Raw genomic sequence first — 17,233 nt, 5'->3', positions numbered from 1 at the left:
AGTTTAACAATTGCCTCATTAACAAGATCGAGGGAAGGACAGGAAAAGAGGGGGAAGCCAATGGCTGATTATTATACAGTTCCAGACAGATGAAGCCCTTCAGCGTCTCCCCAAACAATCCCTGTAGTGTGGGTTTGACAAAGTGGCACATTTAAGAGGGAACTCTCTTGCCATCAATGGGAGTCAGATGTACCCGTTTCTTAGGGCCAAATTCAGTTTCTGGAGCTTGACTTTATCAGGAGACACAAGACAGAGGAAAAGGCAGCTACATCCACAAAGAATTAATTAAGGGCAAGAGAGAAATCCAGTGAATGTAACCAATAGACTGAACACTGATCTACATATCAGCCATCATTGCTTCCACCCCTTCTTTGTCATTTAAATTATTTACACTAAGGTACTCTGCTAACTACTACCCCAACAGAAATTTATTTGCTAACTGACCTCATTGAAACTATAGCGTTTTCCTTACTGCAAAGTATAAAGACTAAACATCTTGGTGCCAGTTTAAGTTTCTGAATGGTCAAAGTCTCTTGGGGTAAAACTCTATAATGTATAATTTATTAGTTTGAATTTCTTACTGCACATTTCTTCAGTTTCATCAGGGATATAAGTTCAAATAAATCAGAACAGCATCACCAAAGTCAACTGTCAACTAGTCTTTACTAGTGTTCCCAATCTCCTCTTAAAATTGTCCGTCTTATAACATACTGTAAACCTTCCTCTAGTTATTACCATGTTGCTTGTAAATGCGTGTTGCTTAACACAGCCCCACGCAATACCAGTAATTGTATCTATGTGTCTTAACCCTTCCCCCACCCAACACACATCTCAAATCACACTGCAGTTCCCTTTTTGAAGTCAATGAAAACAATCATGTGATACGTATATTGCTTTCATTTGTTGTGGGCAAGAATGCAAGTCTCATTACCTTCATTGTTCAGTGGCTTACCAGAGACATCATTTTTCAAGACCAGGTTCTTGGTTAAGTCCTTTAGCAAAGATTCTGATTTCCTCTTGAATCTGTGCTTTGTGTGTCTCTCTCCTAAGCAGCACTGAGACCAGAGCAATCTCTCAGTCACCGCTTGCGATGGGCTCTGGTCCCATCGATTCAACAGCAGCCTTTATTGCTTAAGGAAAATAGGAAATTCTGCCTCCTGGACACAAACATGTGCATTTTCTATGTCCAGGATCAAAAGGATGAAAAGGGCAGATTTAACCAATATTTCCATAAGAATGAAAGTCTCACTTTTAACCCAATGTGGAGAGTTTCACTTATAAATCACGTTTTGTGTCTCTCTGCAAACATGTTTGAATGGTCTTGGGTCTAATTTTACAGCTCTTACTTACACCATACTCCCTTTGAAATAGGCAGGAGTGTGACTTGAGTAAGCACTATAAAACCAGAGCCTGTTTCCCCTCAGACTATGGTTACTTTTATAAACCGAGGTGATTTCAAAAGTTGATGCAATACAGCCTCTAGATGGTCTGAAACAGAATGATGCCGTAACAAATGAAACACTGAAATGGAAAAGAAAGTGGTTTGCTTAGAAGAAGTTGATTTCTTCTTACTCAGAAACGAGCAGCCAGGAATACTTTTAAAAATGACGATAAAATATAGAATTACTACTGACACAATGACGGTGCATATGTTGGTGGTCAAAAAACAAAATCGATGAGCTATACAAGCATATGCTACCCATATTGTAGGCCTGCTGGGAGCAGCGAGTGTTCAACCAGTTTGGTTTTTATATGGCCTTCAAAGATTTATGTCAACTATGATTACTTCGAAATTTTAAAAATTACCTGATTGTTGGCCAAAAAAGTATGAAATGGATAAAAAGAAAACAAACAAACAAACAAACAAACATACCATGTTCACACACAAAAGAAAAGAATTCTCTCGGGGACATCAGGGAAGGTGGAATACTATAACAACACATGTTCTATTGTTATACTATTCCACCCACCTTAATGAGGAACCCTTGGGCGTTGCTACTCCATAGCCTTTGGAATCCAGATTTCCTCCCACTTTCATGGTGTCACATGGCTTTCGTTGCTCAATGTACTCATTCATAGTGGACTCCAGAAGGAAGGCAAATTTGCCCTTGGATTTGCGGACGCGAGCTACTCCCTCAGCTGTAGTCCTAGTGAACACCGACGGCTCTGCTGACCGCATGTAGGTCCACATCTTTTCATACACTGCGATTTTTGATCTCTGGAGGAAATGAAAATAAAATTAAATACAGGAAAAAGAGAACAGCCTGTTAATATTGCCCGGATCAAGATGAGGATAAAGGCTTTCAGTATCTTTCCACTGCCCTCTACCTCCCATTTGCCCTATAGTAACATAATAATAACAACGCAACATTATTTTTTAACAACTGGAGAACTGTCCTTTAAAACTACTTAAGAAAATCATTGAAATGTTAGAGATGTAAAGAAGCTTGGACCTCTTGCAATAAGAATTACCACAGTCAACTGCTTAAATAGCGACATTATTTTTTAAACGTAGACGGCAAAGAAGAACGTTGACCATCTAAAACCATGTTTTATATTGTCTTCACCACAAGCTTGAAAAGGCCCAGGTAGGATTTGATTTCAAATTTGTAAAATTCTTTTTAATGTTGATTTCAAGTTATGATAAGTATCTTTACCATTTTCTCATGCTGCAAAATAGGATTTTTTTTTTTTTTTTGATACCGGGAATTGAACTCAGGACCTTGAGATTGCCAGGCAGGCGCTTGTGCTGCTGAGCTGTATCCCTGGCCCAATAGGATGTATAAAAAGTTCATTTCACATCAAATTGATTAACACTGAAGAAGAAAAAATTGGCTATCATTTACAAATGAAACACACAAGAGAAGTACCAAATTCTGTTGGTCAAAACATTATCTAACTTTTTTCTGACCATATTTCCATGTAAGACTTATAGAGCTTTGAAGCAAACTGATTACTATTTTCTTGTTTTGTATTTTGCTAAGTTTATCATTCTAATGTCCTGACACCAGCCAAGAAATTATTTCTTTTTATAAATTACTTCTGTCTGCCTGAGCTCTATGTATCTTAGTCCCACGAGGTAATTTGCCCAGGTCATTTCACTATCATCTCCATTGGGCTTAGATGTCTTTCATTTGTGTATGTATATTTAATGTAAAAACATATGCAAATGAACTCGTGTTCCCAAAAGATTTATTTAGTAAGTTAGAAAAGCCCAAATGCTGTTTGGATGTTTCACATAGACTTTTATGGTTACACCTATTCAATAATATTTATAAATTTTATATCTGAATCTAAATAAAAAGCAGTGGAGATTTTACATGTGGATCTAATTCTGAGTAGCATGCATATTTATTACATTGATCTTTCTTTTTATCAAATATAGTCCACTAAAATAATCAAATATAGTCCACTTCAATAATCAACAAATATTCTGAATAGAAAATTAGGGATATATATTTTTGGAAAAAAGGAAATCAGGTGGACAAGAAAAAAAAAACAAATAAAAGTGGTTTTCAAAATTCTAATTTCCAAAAATGGGAAATTAGTAGTCAATAAACCTATAATAAACTGCAGAATAATTCACATATTTAAATATCAAAGAAAATGTATAATCCAACATTGACAAGTGTCAGGGAGGGAAACAGATATTCTCTGTTGTCTTATGAAATGTTTTAATGCTACGAACACTTGAGAAGTGTCTCATAACATAGACATTGTGATGAATATATGTGTGTGTTCAGGTGTTGACATGTGACTTCTGGCTATAGAAATCCTCATACTAGGAAACTGTGTGCTAACGCTGGGTTCAATTCAATTGCAAACATTCTGTTGCAAAGATTTTATGTGGCTCCCCAGAAAAAGGAATGGTTCAAAACCTCAGTTACAGGATCCATTAGCTAGGCCGTGTAGTTAGGTCTCACTCATCCCTACTCTGAAAGTAGAGTTCTGCCTCCTCATTTCTCTGAGCAACCCCAGTCCAATGTGGAGGGTGTCCTATATCTACCTCTAACAAGTCCTTCTCCTGTCTCATTTTTAAAAAATAAATAAAAGTGGAGATCTATTCCAGGAAATCAACTCTTTTACTTTACAATGACTTCTCAGAAACATTAATTTTCTGGATCACATGATCAAAAGATTGTTCTTATTTATCTATTGTGATGATTTCAAATTCAGCTAAGTGTTAATAAAGAAATCTTTTAGACATATAATCACTTTTTTATATATTTATAACTTGAGAGTTCCACTCCAAAAGATATTGTAGATTTTGCTATGAAAAATAAAATCAACATGAATACTAAAAGAAGAGAACAGTTAAACCAAAACTCACACAGCAAAATGGAAGAAGTGTTTCTACAGCTTAGTACTTGTAGGCCAATGATACTTTCTAAGAGTGCATTTCTATATATATACATATAAATAGCTGGAATAGGTGTATTGCTGATGTCTGTGGTTTATTGAAAGGGACAATCAATGCTTAAAATTTTCTTTTTTCTTGATCAATTTTGCATGCTTGAATCTGGTAATCAGAATGACTGATCTGAAAACAACCATATGCAGTATAAGAACTATTGTTGAACTCTGCCCGTCTTGTATGGTGAAGCTCTGCATCATTTCCAGTGGTTTTCTTTTTTTAACTTGTTACTGTCTTTGATTGTTTGATCAATCTTACATTCTTACTTCGGGTGGACTGAGCATTGTTAACTCCTATCATTTTGTTTTAAAGTCATGTATCATTTTTGTTGTTTTTGTGTTGTTTTGATTTTGTCTCCATTGTTTTGTTAGTCTTTTAATTTTTTAAAATAAAAATAAAAAAGTCCATTTTTATATTACAGTATTAATATAAGGAAAATTACTACATTTGTTTAACTATATTGAATTATGCATAATTTAAATGCAAAGCAATTTGATTCAGTCTTTTTTAAATTTTATTTTAAAAAGTATTTAAAAAAAGAACAATAGCAAAATGCCAAGAACAGAGACAACAATATGCAATACACCAGCCTATCATTTTGTTGGTGAAACTCTGTGTCCTTTAGAACTCTTCTGTCTTTATTTTTTATTCTCTTTAATGGTTTGATTCAGTCTTTTTAACAGGCGAAAGAAAGAGGAGGCTGTAGAGTAGTTATGCTAAATTTAAGAGGCCTTAAGTACAACAGAAAGTGTGAAACTGAATCTCAGTGGAAAATAGAGGAAAGATGAAAGCACTGATTTTTTGGAGGAAAAAAATCAGCTCAGCTTGTCAACATGTTAATATCTGCAAATTCTATTCTGATTTAAAGGAACACAACTTGCATATAACTTACACATGGGGAAAACAAAGAAGGAATCAAGCAGTGAAGGACTGAGAACTACTCCTGTGTTTATTGTGTGAAACTGCAAGACAATGCTTGCTATGCAGTGAGGGCAAGCAAATATTTATACATTTGATAAGACTGGCTAAAAGGAGGAAATTCCTGCACACCCAGACAGCTCATATACACAGTGACAAAGGAATTTTTAAGGCCCCAAAGCCTTCAACTGTAATACGGTATACATGTACAAATCAACTGAGGGAAGTAAATATGCTCAAGGAAATAACCAAAGATAAAAGTCATAATTTTTTGTAGTTAGAAAATTCCTCTCCGAACTATTTGTTTCATATTTATTGTGACACTTAATGGTCAGGAAATGCTGACTTACAATGTTATTGTATTATTTAAAACATTTCTTGGAGTTGTAAAGCTGTGCTATTCTTTTAATTTCTTAAAAATGAACTATTCTCCTATACCTGCTTTTAAAGAAACTATAAATAAACAGCACACATTTTAGTTAACGTTTATGTTGCTAGCAGGTGAACTCCTTTTTTCCTGTAGCAGCTTATGCAGCAAGACTGGCGTTCTATTCTGGTGAGAGCTCATCAGTGTGTTCTTTGATAATATGCTACAGTCTGAGATAGTAATCCACCTCCTTTATGCATTGATGATTTCACTGATGACTGGAACAGGCGCAAGATAAAATCTGCATTGAAATGAAAATCAGCGTGTTTGCATCAGGTGTATAATGAAAAAGTGCCTAAACAGCAAGGTTGTCATTAAGTGCCAAGCATAGACGTCCCTTAAATGACTGAGTTTGTGCTTAACAAGGTGCACAGATCATGAAGCATATGAAGTTTCATAATGGGACAAAACCAATGCACAGTTGAATTCAGATGTAATTTCCCCCCATGGCCTACTTCTTTTCTCAGTTGATTATAACTGCGACATTTTTTGAAGTGCTGAGTGTAGGTCACCACCTGAGGCAGCTTAGTGGAGCTGACAGATGTGCCATTACTGTGCTCCCAAGAGAAAACATTTTTGACAAGTACAAAAATGCTCTTCACGTTCTCTCTCATCAGCTCATCAGACAAATGGTTTCCTTAAACCAGGTCATCATGCATGGGAAAGGAGAGCGAGGAATCAGGTAGGAAATGAATGAGATTTTTTTTATCAGGAAACCCAAATGTGTGCATTCCTGAAAGTATGCTGCCAGGGGAAACTATTTTCTTGTCCCATTAGGGCTCAGAGAGTTCTGCAACAATAAATACCTATACTTATAAGAATGTTCCAATTTAAAAGCTGAAGTTGAATGGGAGAGAAAGGAAACAAGGTCCGGTGCTCGTAGAGTTTGGATGGAAGAATCTAAATTTAGCAAGCAGCTTTCATTATTCTTATATTTCTTATCAGTACATTCTCTTATCTGCCTCACCAGTTTTTAGAGCTGGAGGAGCTTTTTCACAAACTTTATGAAGTTTAGAAATAAATATTTTTGGTGTGCTTCATGCCAAAGACCTCCACAGTGAGTTATTACTGAAACATTTTTTAGGGAGCCAAGATGACATTTCTTTTCCTCTTTATCGCACGAGGCAGAATGATAAGCTTGCACATATTTCCTTTATTAAATGATAATCAGTCATGACTTTTCAGCAAAATGCAAGCGATAGGAAAAACCTGCATTTGATTCTGATGCACACACAGAGTGGCTCCCAGGTAAAAGGAGTAAATTTTGCCTACGTACTAAATTTGAAGCAATTTCAAAGTGACAAATTTTCAGCTATGTATTGAAATTACATTAGAATGGGTTACAGCGTTATGTTTCTATTAAATGTGGAGATGAGGATATGCTTACTAGGTTAAAAAAGTTCAGTAAACTAACTACATTTGGAGAATATTCTTAATAAAAGTTACTGCCATGACAGAGTTTTAGAAACATCCACAGATATTTTTAAAAGTGTAGACAGTGTTCCAATTTATGAACAACTATGTTGTTCAGTGATTTCTTTTTAAAGCAGTGCCCAAGAATATGTTCAACTGAATTTTTGAGCAATTTTTTCTTGATTTAGTTCATGTAAACGTCTGTAGTTTATTAAGATCAAATCTTTTTTTTAAAAAAAGGACATCTTGCTAAAATTCAAGAACAGAAAATTTCAAACTGGTTTAAGTTGTTTTTTCATTTGATGCTGAGTGAGGAAATTATAAATGTACATATTTAAAGTGAAAATGTAATCTCTAAAATATTTCATGTAAGTATGAATATTGAACAACCAGTACTTTTACATGAAAGCTTAGGAAATGGTGAAATATATCATGTTTTCTAAACCAAAGAACATTGTAGTCTTCACACTATTGATGCCATATATAAAATGTGTTCGTTATTACCTACTTCAAAATTGTGCAAGTATCTCTGACTACTTTTTCAGTTTTTGGTTCTGAACTCTTTTCTGTGACCAGATATTATCATGTATGCATCTCTGGATTTAAAGAGAACCAAAACAGAAAACGTGTTCACTGACCAAAAAACCCAACCCCATAATGGATCAAACAACTAACAACAACAACAACAACAACAAAACTTGTGCTGTACTTATGGAAAAGGCAAAGGAACTCTATCCACCAGGTAGTGCAATTTTATCAGTTTGAAAAACTTTGTCTGCAAAGCAGAGAATCAACACAAGTGAAATATCATACAGTCTCAACACAGACACCCAGAACTTATGTTCTTGCTGCTATCCTCCTATGAGAAAGGAAACATGTTGCTCTGAAAATAATTGCTAAAAACATTTTACAGAATAATGTAACTCATAAAAGTAGTACAATCTGTAATTAAGGTTTTGAAGTCATAGATGTATGCGAGGACTTTCTGAACAGAACCCAGTTGCACAGGAAATACTGTAGTACTGAGAAATATCAAATTAAAAAGTTTCTGCACAGGAAAGGGAAAAACTAACAGAGTGAAGAGACAAGTGACAGAATGGGAAAAAAATTGGCAGCTATTCCTCAGAGGACTAGTATCTAGAATATACAGAAAACTCTGTGATATTAGATTCCCCAAAATAAAAGACCCAATCGAAAAATGGGCAAGTGAAATGAATAGACACTTCACAAAAGAAAAAGTACAAATGATGAATAAGTACGTGAGAAATGCTCAACATCACTGGTCATTCGAGAAATGCAAAGTAAAACAACCCTGGGATTCCATCTTACCCCAGAAAGAATGGTCATCACCAAGAACTCAAATAATAATGAATGCTGGGAAGGCTGCAGGGAAAAGGAACCCTTCTGCACTGCTGGTGGGAGTGTAAACTAGTGCAGCCACAATGGCAATCAGTATGAAGATTCCTCAAAAAACTAAAACTAAAAATTCCATTTAATGTAGATATTCCCCTTCGTATATTCCTGAAGGAACTGACATCACACTATATCAATGCCTGCATACCTACGTTTATAGTAGCACAGTTCACAACAGCTAAATCTTGAAAGCAGCCTATATGTCCATCAACAGATGAATGGATAAAGAAAATGGGATATTTACACACAGTGGGCATACTCTGTCAAAAAGAATGATAAACTTGACTCATTTGTAAGAAGATGGATGCATCTTAAGACCATAATGTTAAGTGGAATAAATCACACACACAAACTTGAATATTGCATGGCCTCTCTTATATGAGAAACCCAAGGAGTAAAGGAAAAGATAGATAATAGGAAATAATAGATCTTTCTCAAAGTAGAGGGGAATCAAGAGAAAGAGGGTGGGTGAGAGAAGGGAGGGAAAGGGCATAAAAAGGGAATTGGGGTGTGTTGTATACAGGTACCAGCTCCACACGAGAAACGTGCACATTATGTACCAGAAACATGAACGGAAGGAAGGAAGGAACGAGGGGGGAGGGAGGGGAGTAATGGAAGGAGGAAGGAAGGGAGGGAAAAAAGGAGGGAAAGAGAAATAAAACAGAAGAAAGAAAGAAAGAAAGAAAGAATCAATAGATGGATTGAGGGGAGATGAGGAGGGAAAGAGGATTGACAGAGGAATTAAGATTTCTTAGGTAGATGTACCAATTCCTCACAAGGAATGTAAACATTATGTACTACAAACACGGACTATTGAAAATAAAATAGTAAAGCATGCTTTCACTTTTTTACTCTTAGCCCAAAAGCAAACATAAACCAAATCTTTTCCAATCCAGGATTACCATAGCGCCATCAGTACTGGAAAGCTTTGGAAAAATGACATTGTAAGGTTGCTTTAGTTACTTTTTCACTGTTATTATCCCTAGAGGGTTACCTCTGCAGTGTGAACCCATCGATTAGCTTTTTAAATGAAAGTGATTATGAAGTCCGGGAAGTATTAGTATCCAACATAACTTTTGTCATGATGTGTGCAGAATTTATAAAGGCTAAAGTCATAATACGACTCTTGGAAAAATGCCTGAATTTCAAAATTATGAACATATCTCATCATTAGTTTTCCCTTTAACTTACTCTAAAGAATTCTTTCGTTGACCCTGAATCCAGTGTTCCGTAGGCAATTTCTGTTTGTTTGGCCAGGTCTTCTGCACTTTCAATGGGGGAGACCATTCGCTCAACCGTCAGGAAAGCAGCCAAGTTGGCAGTGTAGGACGATATGATGATGAGGGTGAAGAACCACCAGACGCCTCCAACAATCCGACCTGAGAGGGATCTAAATGGGAATCAGATAATGCACATTTTTCTTTCTCTAACCAACACACGGCAAGAAGAAACATCAATTTCACGAAGCATTCTTAAAAGTAACAGCTGCAAGTATCATTCTTGTTTTCGGACAATCTACTCAAGACAGGTTTTACTATTTCTGTATAATCCTACGTCTTGTATGTTATACTGAATATACGTGCCACTGAAGGTATGGAGACCTTTTTCTGTTTATTGTTTAATTGGTAGAAACGTGGAACTTAATGACTTTCCTTCTGATAGAGAAGAAGCACACTTACTTAAATTCTTTAATATCCTCTCTCCCTCATACTGCAGGCTCTCTGAAATCAGGCTGCAGCCTAGGGTTGATGAGATAAAATATAGGGTCATGGTTTAGGAGGCAGGACTATTTCATCTCTTAGATGTACATAAAATAGCAGCCCATCTGGACAGTGATAGAGTCTTAGGTTCAGTACAAATTTGTGGCTACTTTTCTGAGCCTTTGGGAGAGACCCTGTCTTTAGCTTCAGTGAGAGCCCTGCCAGGGTGAGCAAGGACAAGCTCACATGAGGCTGGCCAAGAAGGGGGCTTAGAACGGGTTTCAAGGTGACCATAGTTCAGGACGTCTCTGCACTTGTTATTCAATTTCTGAGATGAGTAGAGGATGGGATAGCGTACATCATAAAGTATCTTTATATGCTGATATAGAAGTTTTTTTCCTGCCTTCTCTCTCTGGCTATGAAACATGAATATGAGTACAGAAGAAAAGTTAAAACCAGATAACTATGAAGATCCAGGGAATTTTCAGAGTGATTTCACTCATTGAGACCATCAAACTATTTTAAATTCTTGTGGAAAAAAACCTAAATTGTTTTTAGGTTAAAAAAAAGTCATGTGTGTAATCTCACCTCTCTTGCAGGCTGAGGCAAGCAAGTCTTAAATTGAGCCCAGCCTGGGCAATTTAATGTCTTAACAAGACCCTGTCTTAAAATAAAAAAAAAAAGAATAAGGGCTGGGGATGTACCTCAGTGTAAATGTCCTGAGTTCAGTCTCCAGGATCACGTGATCTCTCTCTCTCTCTCTCTCTCTCTCTCTCACACACACACACACACACACACACACAGTTTTTTTTAAATGCAAAAGATTGTTCTATATTTTCCAAGGTACTTCTAAAAACATCTCTATGCAACTAACATGTATTGCATGGTTGGCTTTATTTTTCCTGCTACTTAGTTTATTTATGTGCTGTTACGTAAAACAATAAACTTGGTACAAATTGCATTGACTTAGCTTTTAGGAAGTTTCATGACAGACATTTCCCTTAAACTATCTGAGCTGAATATTGAGTTCAACATTTATCTTTGACAATGGAAAACAGTAGTAACAACAGCAACAATACTCGCTTTTGAAAAGGAAGCAAAATGAAGATGAATGACTGGTCTACAATTGAGGTTTTTTTCTTTTTGTTGCTGAGGGTAGAACCCCAGAACCTTCGCACTAAAAACTACATCCCGAGCCCTTCTAATTTGTTTTAAATATAGAGATAAAGGCCTTGCTAAAGCATTAAACTGCCTGAACTAGGCTCACAAGCTTCTTATTTTCTTGCCTCAGCCTCCCACAGTGCTGGGACTACAAGCACACACCACCATTTTAGTTTCCATTTGTGAAATCACTGAATGCAATATCGATATAAATTAATCGTTTAGAGTTCCCGTGGTTTGAATATTTACTTTTCCGCTGAGGAAGTTCATCTTTATGTTGTATAGTATCGATGTTTTGTGCCAGCTTAGAAGAAACTGGCTATGAATCTACTTATGCTAATTTGGGAATTGCAAATTTACCCTCTGCTTAGAATTGAGCTCTGCTTCCAGGAGAAGAACACAGAGATATTCTGTGCAATGTTCACAATTACTGGGAAATTGGTGGAGACTGGGGGTTTTGAGTCTAACCTGGGTGAAATGTCACATCCTTGCTGCATGAAAGCACCCAGGGAAAACCAGAGGCTGTTGAAGATGCCGAACTCATTGGGAGGCTGGTCGCTGGGTCCTTCCTTCCCGTCCTCTGGCTCTTCCGTGTGCCACTCGTATGGGCTAAACCTGCTCACTAGGAACAAGACCACACTGACACCAATATAGGCAAAGACTATGCACATCCAGATCTCATAAGCCAGCGGGTCCAAGAAGGAGAACACTCCTGGTTTAGATTTCTGAGGCTTTTTGATCATGATAGATATGCCCAAACTCATGAAGGGCTTAGAGAAGTCAATGACCTCTTCTCGGACCAAAGTGATTGTCAGAGGCGCAATAGCGATCTCTGCTTTCTGTAAGAGAACAGACACAGGGAAACACTCAGATTAGCGCATTTCATGAAGCAATCAGCCCTGGAGCGATCCGTTCAACGTTAACCAGTCACGCATTCATTCCAAGTTTTTTTTAAGTGCCAACGTGAAAAAATAATCCCAACTGTAAATAAAAACATGAACGGTAATTTATTTCCACATTACTCGAATCACACGGAACCCTTTTATTAGTGCTAGCAGTTAGATAAAAAGACGAGAAAGAGAGAGTGGGTGTGCGGAGGGAACTTGAGCTCACGTTACCGTTACTACTCTTTGAGGATCTGAGACAGTGCAGAGGAAGAGACTTAATAGTCTTTCGGGATGGCTGGATTTCTGAATTTCTTGGCAGGAGTGTGGCCCTGCAGCGGCCTTTTCTGTTTCGTTTGGAATGTTGCCACTGATTCATTACTCAGCCATCCCTTCACGTTATGAATTGCAAATTTCAAACAGTCCTTTCTTATTTATTCCTTTCCAACTACGAGAAAACTGATCATAGCGTCTGTGTTTGTATGATAAAAGAAAACCCATTGTTTGACGACATTTTCCAACTCAGTGCACACACAAAAATCTGGAAATTGGCATTTATTTCTTGCTAGGCACATACTTTGATTTTCTGCTTCCAATTTTTGAAAAAGACTTTGGAACACAGTAGCTTGAATTCTGATATTGTGATCAGAAGAAACCACCCTCCTTTTCCAGTTTTCTGATTTTGAGCAATTTTTTAAAAGCAGCGTTCTGCATCTTAAAAATGGCCCGTTTATACTTCCTGATAACCTGCTGTTTGTCATTGTCTGGTACGTGATGGAATTAAGCCACATAAAGATGAGATTTACACCTATGGCAGCTCTGGAATCTGAGCCTATTAAAGCATGTCACCTCTAAAATCAAATGAAATAAAACACGGTGTAAAAACTAAACTGTCATATGCTCCACAAATAAAATGTTTTAATTATTTACTTCAAAAGAAAAATATTTGTTCTGAAAATGGAATCAGAAACATAGCCATACACACAACAAGCTGCCGCTCACGCTCACTCCTGTATATAGGAGTTCCTGATTTGATGCTCCGTGCAGAGGCCAGGGGAGGCTAAGGATGGAGAAGGTCCCCCTGCAGGTATGTTCTCTCGGGAGACTGCGAACTGGCCCTGCACGTCTTCAAGAAGGAATAAACTTCTCTTTCCTTGTAAATGCCCACGTATATAAGAGCCAGAAGTACTGAGGGAGACTATTGTTTTCCTAAGGTTAGCACTGTTTATATCATTTTCCTTGTGTAAGTGATGTATGATTATCTCTAGCAAACAGTAAATAACAACAGATTCAACAAATCAGGACAAGTCATCTGCTTCCCTTTACTTACTTACTCTTTACTCTTTCTAGATGTCCCACTAGAGTTTGCTTTATAAATATTTTTATTATTTTATTAAATAATTAATTTATTTTTTGGTACCAGGAATAGAACTCAGGTCCTCGCGCTTACCAGGCAGGCACTTGTGCCACTGAGCTATATCCACGGCAATATTTTTATTATTTTAAAGATAAAATATTAGAAAACATTATGTTTTCTAATTACTTTTCTCTTCTCAAAGGAGATGCTGAACATTTTTCCATTTTGACATATGGGTTAAAAATAAGTTTGAAGCTTTCAAATATTTTGATCAAGTGAAGTGATCAAAATGGACTTGAATTCTTATCTTGCGGGATATTTACACCGTTTCCAGTTTTAGACAATTTAAAATGGCAGCTACGAACATTTTGAAAGACAAGTCTGCACACATATTGTAGTTATTTAAAATAAATTTCCAGGGTTGGGGATGTAGCTCAGTGGTAACCTGCTTGTCAGGTCCGAGTGAGACTCTATCCCACCTCCAGCAATGGAAAAAACATCTAGAAAAATCTAGAAAAGGAATTGCTGGTCTAAATGCTAGGGACCTTTTCAATGTTTGTGATGTATTTTGCCCTGCTTTTCTCCAGAAAGACAATGCAGATACCTCGGTCACCACAGTATAAGAAAGGACACGCTGCCTCGATCCTCAGACACCTCCTGTTTATTCCTATTTATCTTTGCCAACTCTCTTTATGAAAGAACTCACTATACTCATTGGAATTTGTGTTTATAAAACAAATAGCTCCTTTTACTTCTTTTACGCATGGTCTAGCATATTGTGGTTCCATTGTTCCATAAGGGGTATTAATTTCTGGGTTTCCAACTTGTGAATGGTTTAGAAACAGGCACCCTTCTCCACTGCTGGTGGGAATGCAGATTGGTGAAATCACTGTGGAAATCTGTTTGGCGATTCCTCGGAAAACTAGGACTAGAGGTCCCATTCAACCCAGCTATTCTCCTTCTGGGTATGTCTGTTTGTTTGTTTGTTTGTTTTTTGGTTTTTGGTTTTTTTTCCTGGTACCTCGAATCGAACTCACGACCTTGAGCTTGCCAGGCAGGCACTGTGCCGCTGAGCTAAATCCCCAGCCCCCGGATGTCTATTTGTTAATATGTTTTCCTTCTTTTATTTTTAAAATAAATTTTAAAATCATTTTGTTATACCTATGTAAAGTTCTTTTGTTTCCAGTCTTTTGTTTCATGCTTTAGAAATACCCTTCTCATTCTCATATTTATAATCAGTCTAAAATTTATTTAGTATATTTCATGATGAACCACAATAAGGTTATTAATTTTCCAAGCAGCTTCCCCAACAGGGATGAATGAATAATGTGTCTTTTCACTGACTTGAAATGCCACCTTTCACATATTACATGGTTCTGTGTAGAATCATCTGAAAATTTTCATTCATAGAAGTTACCACTAATGGCAGAAGAGAGAACCTTAAAAGGAAAGACACGTAAAGAGAAACGAGAGTGTTCCAAGGCCAGAAAAACAGATACAATGGACCATGAATATTGGACGAAGGTGGTGAGAGCAATGCTTACTAGGGACACTACTGATATCTGAGATTTGTGAGTTTTAAAACAGCCTAGTTAAAAAGCAAGATCCACAAGGACTTTCTCTGCTTACACTGGGGATGTTGTACGTGCCCGGTTTCATAACAGTCAGTGAGTCCTAAAGGTAAGTATATAAAATGTCTCTTTGAGGAGTTGGATAAGATTTGTGCTCTTTAGCACTGCTGGAGTGAGGCTGATGAGCCAGGATTTTCACATGTAATGCAGGTGTGTTCGTGCTTGTGCGCTATGCAGTGGGCTTTGAGAAATACTCCATTGTATGAAGACACAAACCCCCTTTAAGAAAAGAAAAAGAAGGAGGAAGAGGGGAGGCCCAGGAAAGCTACGGGGCAGAAGGACATCAAATAAGTAAGTGTTCTATAGTGCACGGGTGTGACCACGCAAAGGCTCTCAGCATGTTAAGAGAGGTTCTGAGCTTTTGTGTCCTTATGTGGGGATACGTCACAATCTATTCACAACAACTATAGTTGCAAAATTTGCAAAGTAAAAAAGTAATGGATTTGAAGTTAGTCGCTGAAAGGGATTCAAAATTAATCATCCGGCTGTGTTCAGAATAAGACAGCGAACTGAGTTTTACCTAAAACCGGGAAACTGCGCATTTGTATACGCACTAGCAGTAGCAGTAAAACCAAGCAGCCGGTAGAGCAGATTTTGTAGACACCAGGGACAAGAACCACATTAGGAAAGTATAGCAGACGTGGAAGAAGATTCTCTTGAGGACAAGCAGAGAACTAGTGTCAGAGATTGGAAACGCTCTGATTGGCTGAAGAAAGATTATGGCGTAATCAATAACCACTATGTTAGCTTTTTTCTCTATGGCTTTGGGACTTTTTAATACTGTGGCATGTATATTACCGATATACTTTTGTTAATTATGCTGCTCTCTTCCTATCATTTGCTCTAATCACTTAAAATATCCCTCCCCCCCCCAAAAAAAAAGATAAAACATGGTCAGAACACTTGCAAGGGGTTGGACCAGGGCTGCCCAAGGGGTAGGGACTCTAGTGGAGAAATACCCAGCAAATTCTCCAGAAAGAAACTCAGGTTAGTCAGGCCACCTATAACTAGTAAGTAATCAAAGTATGATTTTTTTTAGATGAAACACTTGATAGTATTTTCCAAAGGCACTGAATTGTACAGATAGAGATTCTGTAAAATTGCAAAAGCTCCAAAATCTGAAACTTTTGATCACTGACGTGATGCTTGCTACCAGTGGAAAATTGCGCGTCTGACCTCATGTGATTGGTTACTATCAAAGTATCATTCCCAGTAGACTGTTTCATGCATATTATTTTAAAATATTTTATGCAATTACCTTCAAGCTAAGTGTAACAGGTGTGTGTGAAATAGAAATAAATTTCGTGTTAAGACTTGGGTCTAGTCCCAAGATAGCTGATTATGTACATGTGCATATCCTCAAATCTAGAAAAAAGAAAATCCCAATTGTGAAATTCCTCTGATCCTATGTATTTAAGATAACGAATACACAACCTATACTTATGAAAACTTAGATAATGTCCATGTCTAAAAATTGCTTACTTTTTCAAAGGTTTAAAATGTTAACCAAAGAACAGATGTGTGTTGGGAACCTTTTTTCTTTGAACTTAAAATTCAGTACGAAACTGTCAGGGAACCCTGTGCTAAAGTATGTTCTGCCTTTCTAAGAAAACTGCCTTTTCTCCCCACATCTAGGGTCCCCTCAGCAGCCAGCAATTCTTTCTGATGGATATAAAGCTGATTGCTTTATAATGTCAAACAGTTTCCTATTTCTGCTGAGGCTTTAGCCACTGTATTTACCGCACAGAAAATGTTCATTGCTTCATGGTCTGAAAAGCAAGGGGCAGGTGGATGAAACTGTATCACCGCAGTGCACACTGGGAAAGTGAGTCCCTCTGTGGACTTCAGACATGTTCTAAATCTTTCTCTCTTTACTCTTTTCCAGGGAAGGATGACTCTAGGTGTCATTCATCCT

General features: G+C 37.2%; 1 protein-coding gene across 11 annotated transcripts in view; it reads right to left on the bottom strand.

Moving 5' to 3' along the window:
- The window catches only part of Gria4 (glutamate receptor, ionotropic, AMPA 4), a 337,970-nt gene that overhangs the window by 39,946 nt on the left and 280,791 nt on the right, over positions 1-17,233 (bottom strand). For all 11 annotated transcript variants that reach the window (XM_013511180.1, XM_005378006.2, XM_005378007.2 and 8 more), the window contains 3 exons: positions 11,915-12,285; positions 9,777-9,975; positions 1,971-2,218 (listed from right to left, as the gene is read on the bottom strand). In XM_013511180.1, coding sequence (XP_013366634.1) covers positions 1,971-2,218; positions 9,777-9,975; positions 11,915-12,285 — 818 coding nt within the window. The remainder of the gene's footprint in view (positions 1-1,970; positions 2,219-9,776; positions 9,976-11,914; positions 12,286-17,233) is intronic.

This window comes from Chinchilla lanigera, unplaced genomic scaffold (assembly GCF_000276665.1).
Source record: "Chinchilla lanigera isolate Chin_1 unplaced genomic scaffold, ChiLan1.0 scaffold00011, whole genome shotgun sequence".
Taxonomy (NCBI): domain Eukaryota; kingdom Metazoa; phylum Chordata; class Mammalia; order Rodentia; family Chinchillidae; genus Chinchilla; species Chinchilla lanigera.
Note: the sequence above shows the minus strand (reverse complement) of the source record. Positions and strands in the feature narration are given on the sequence as shown.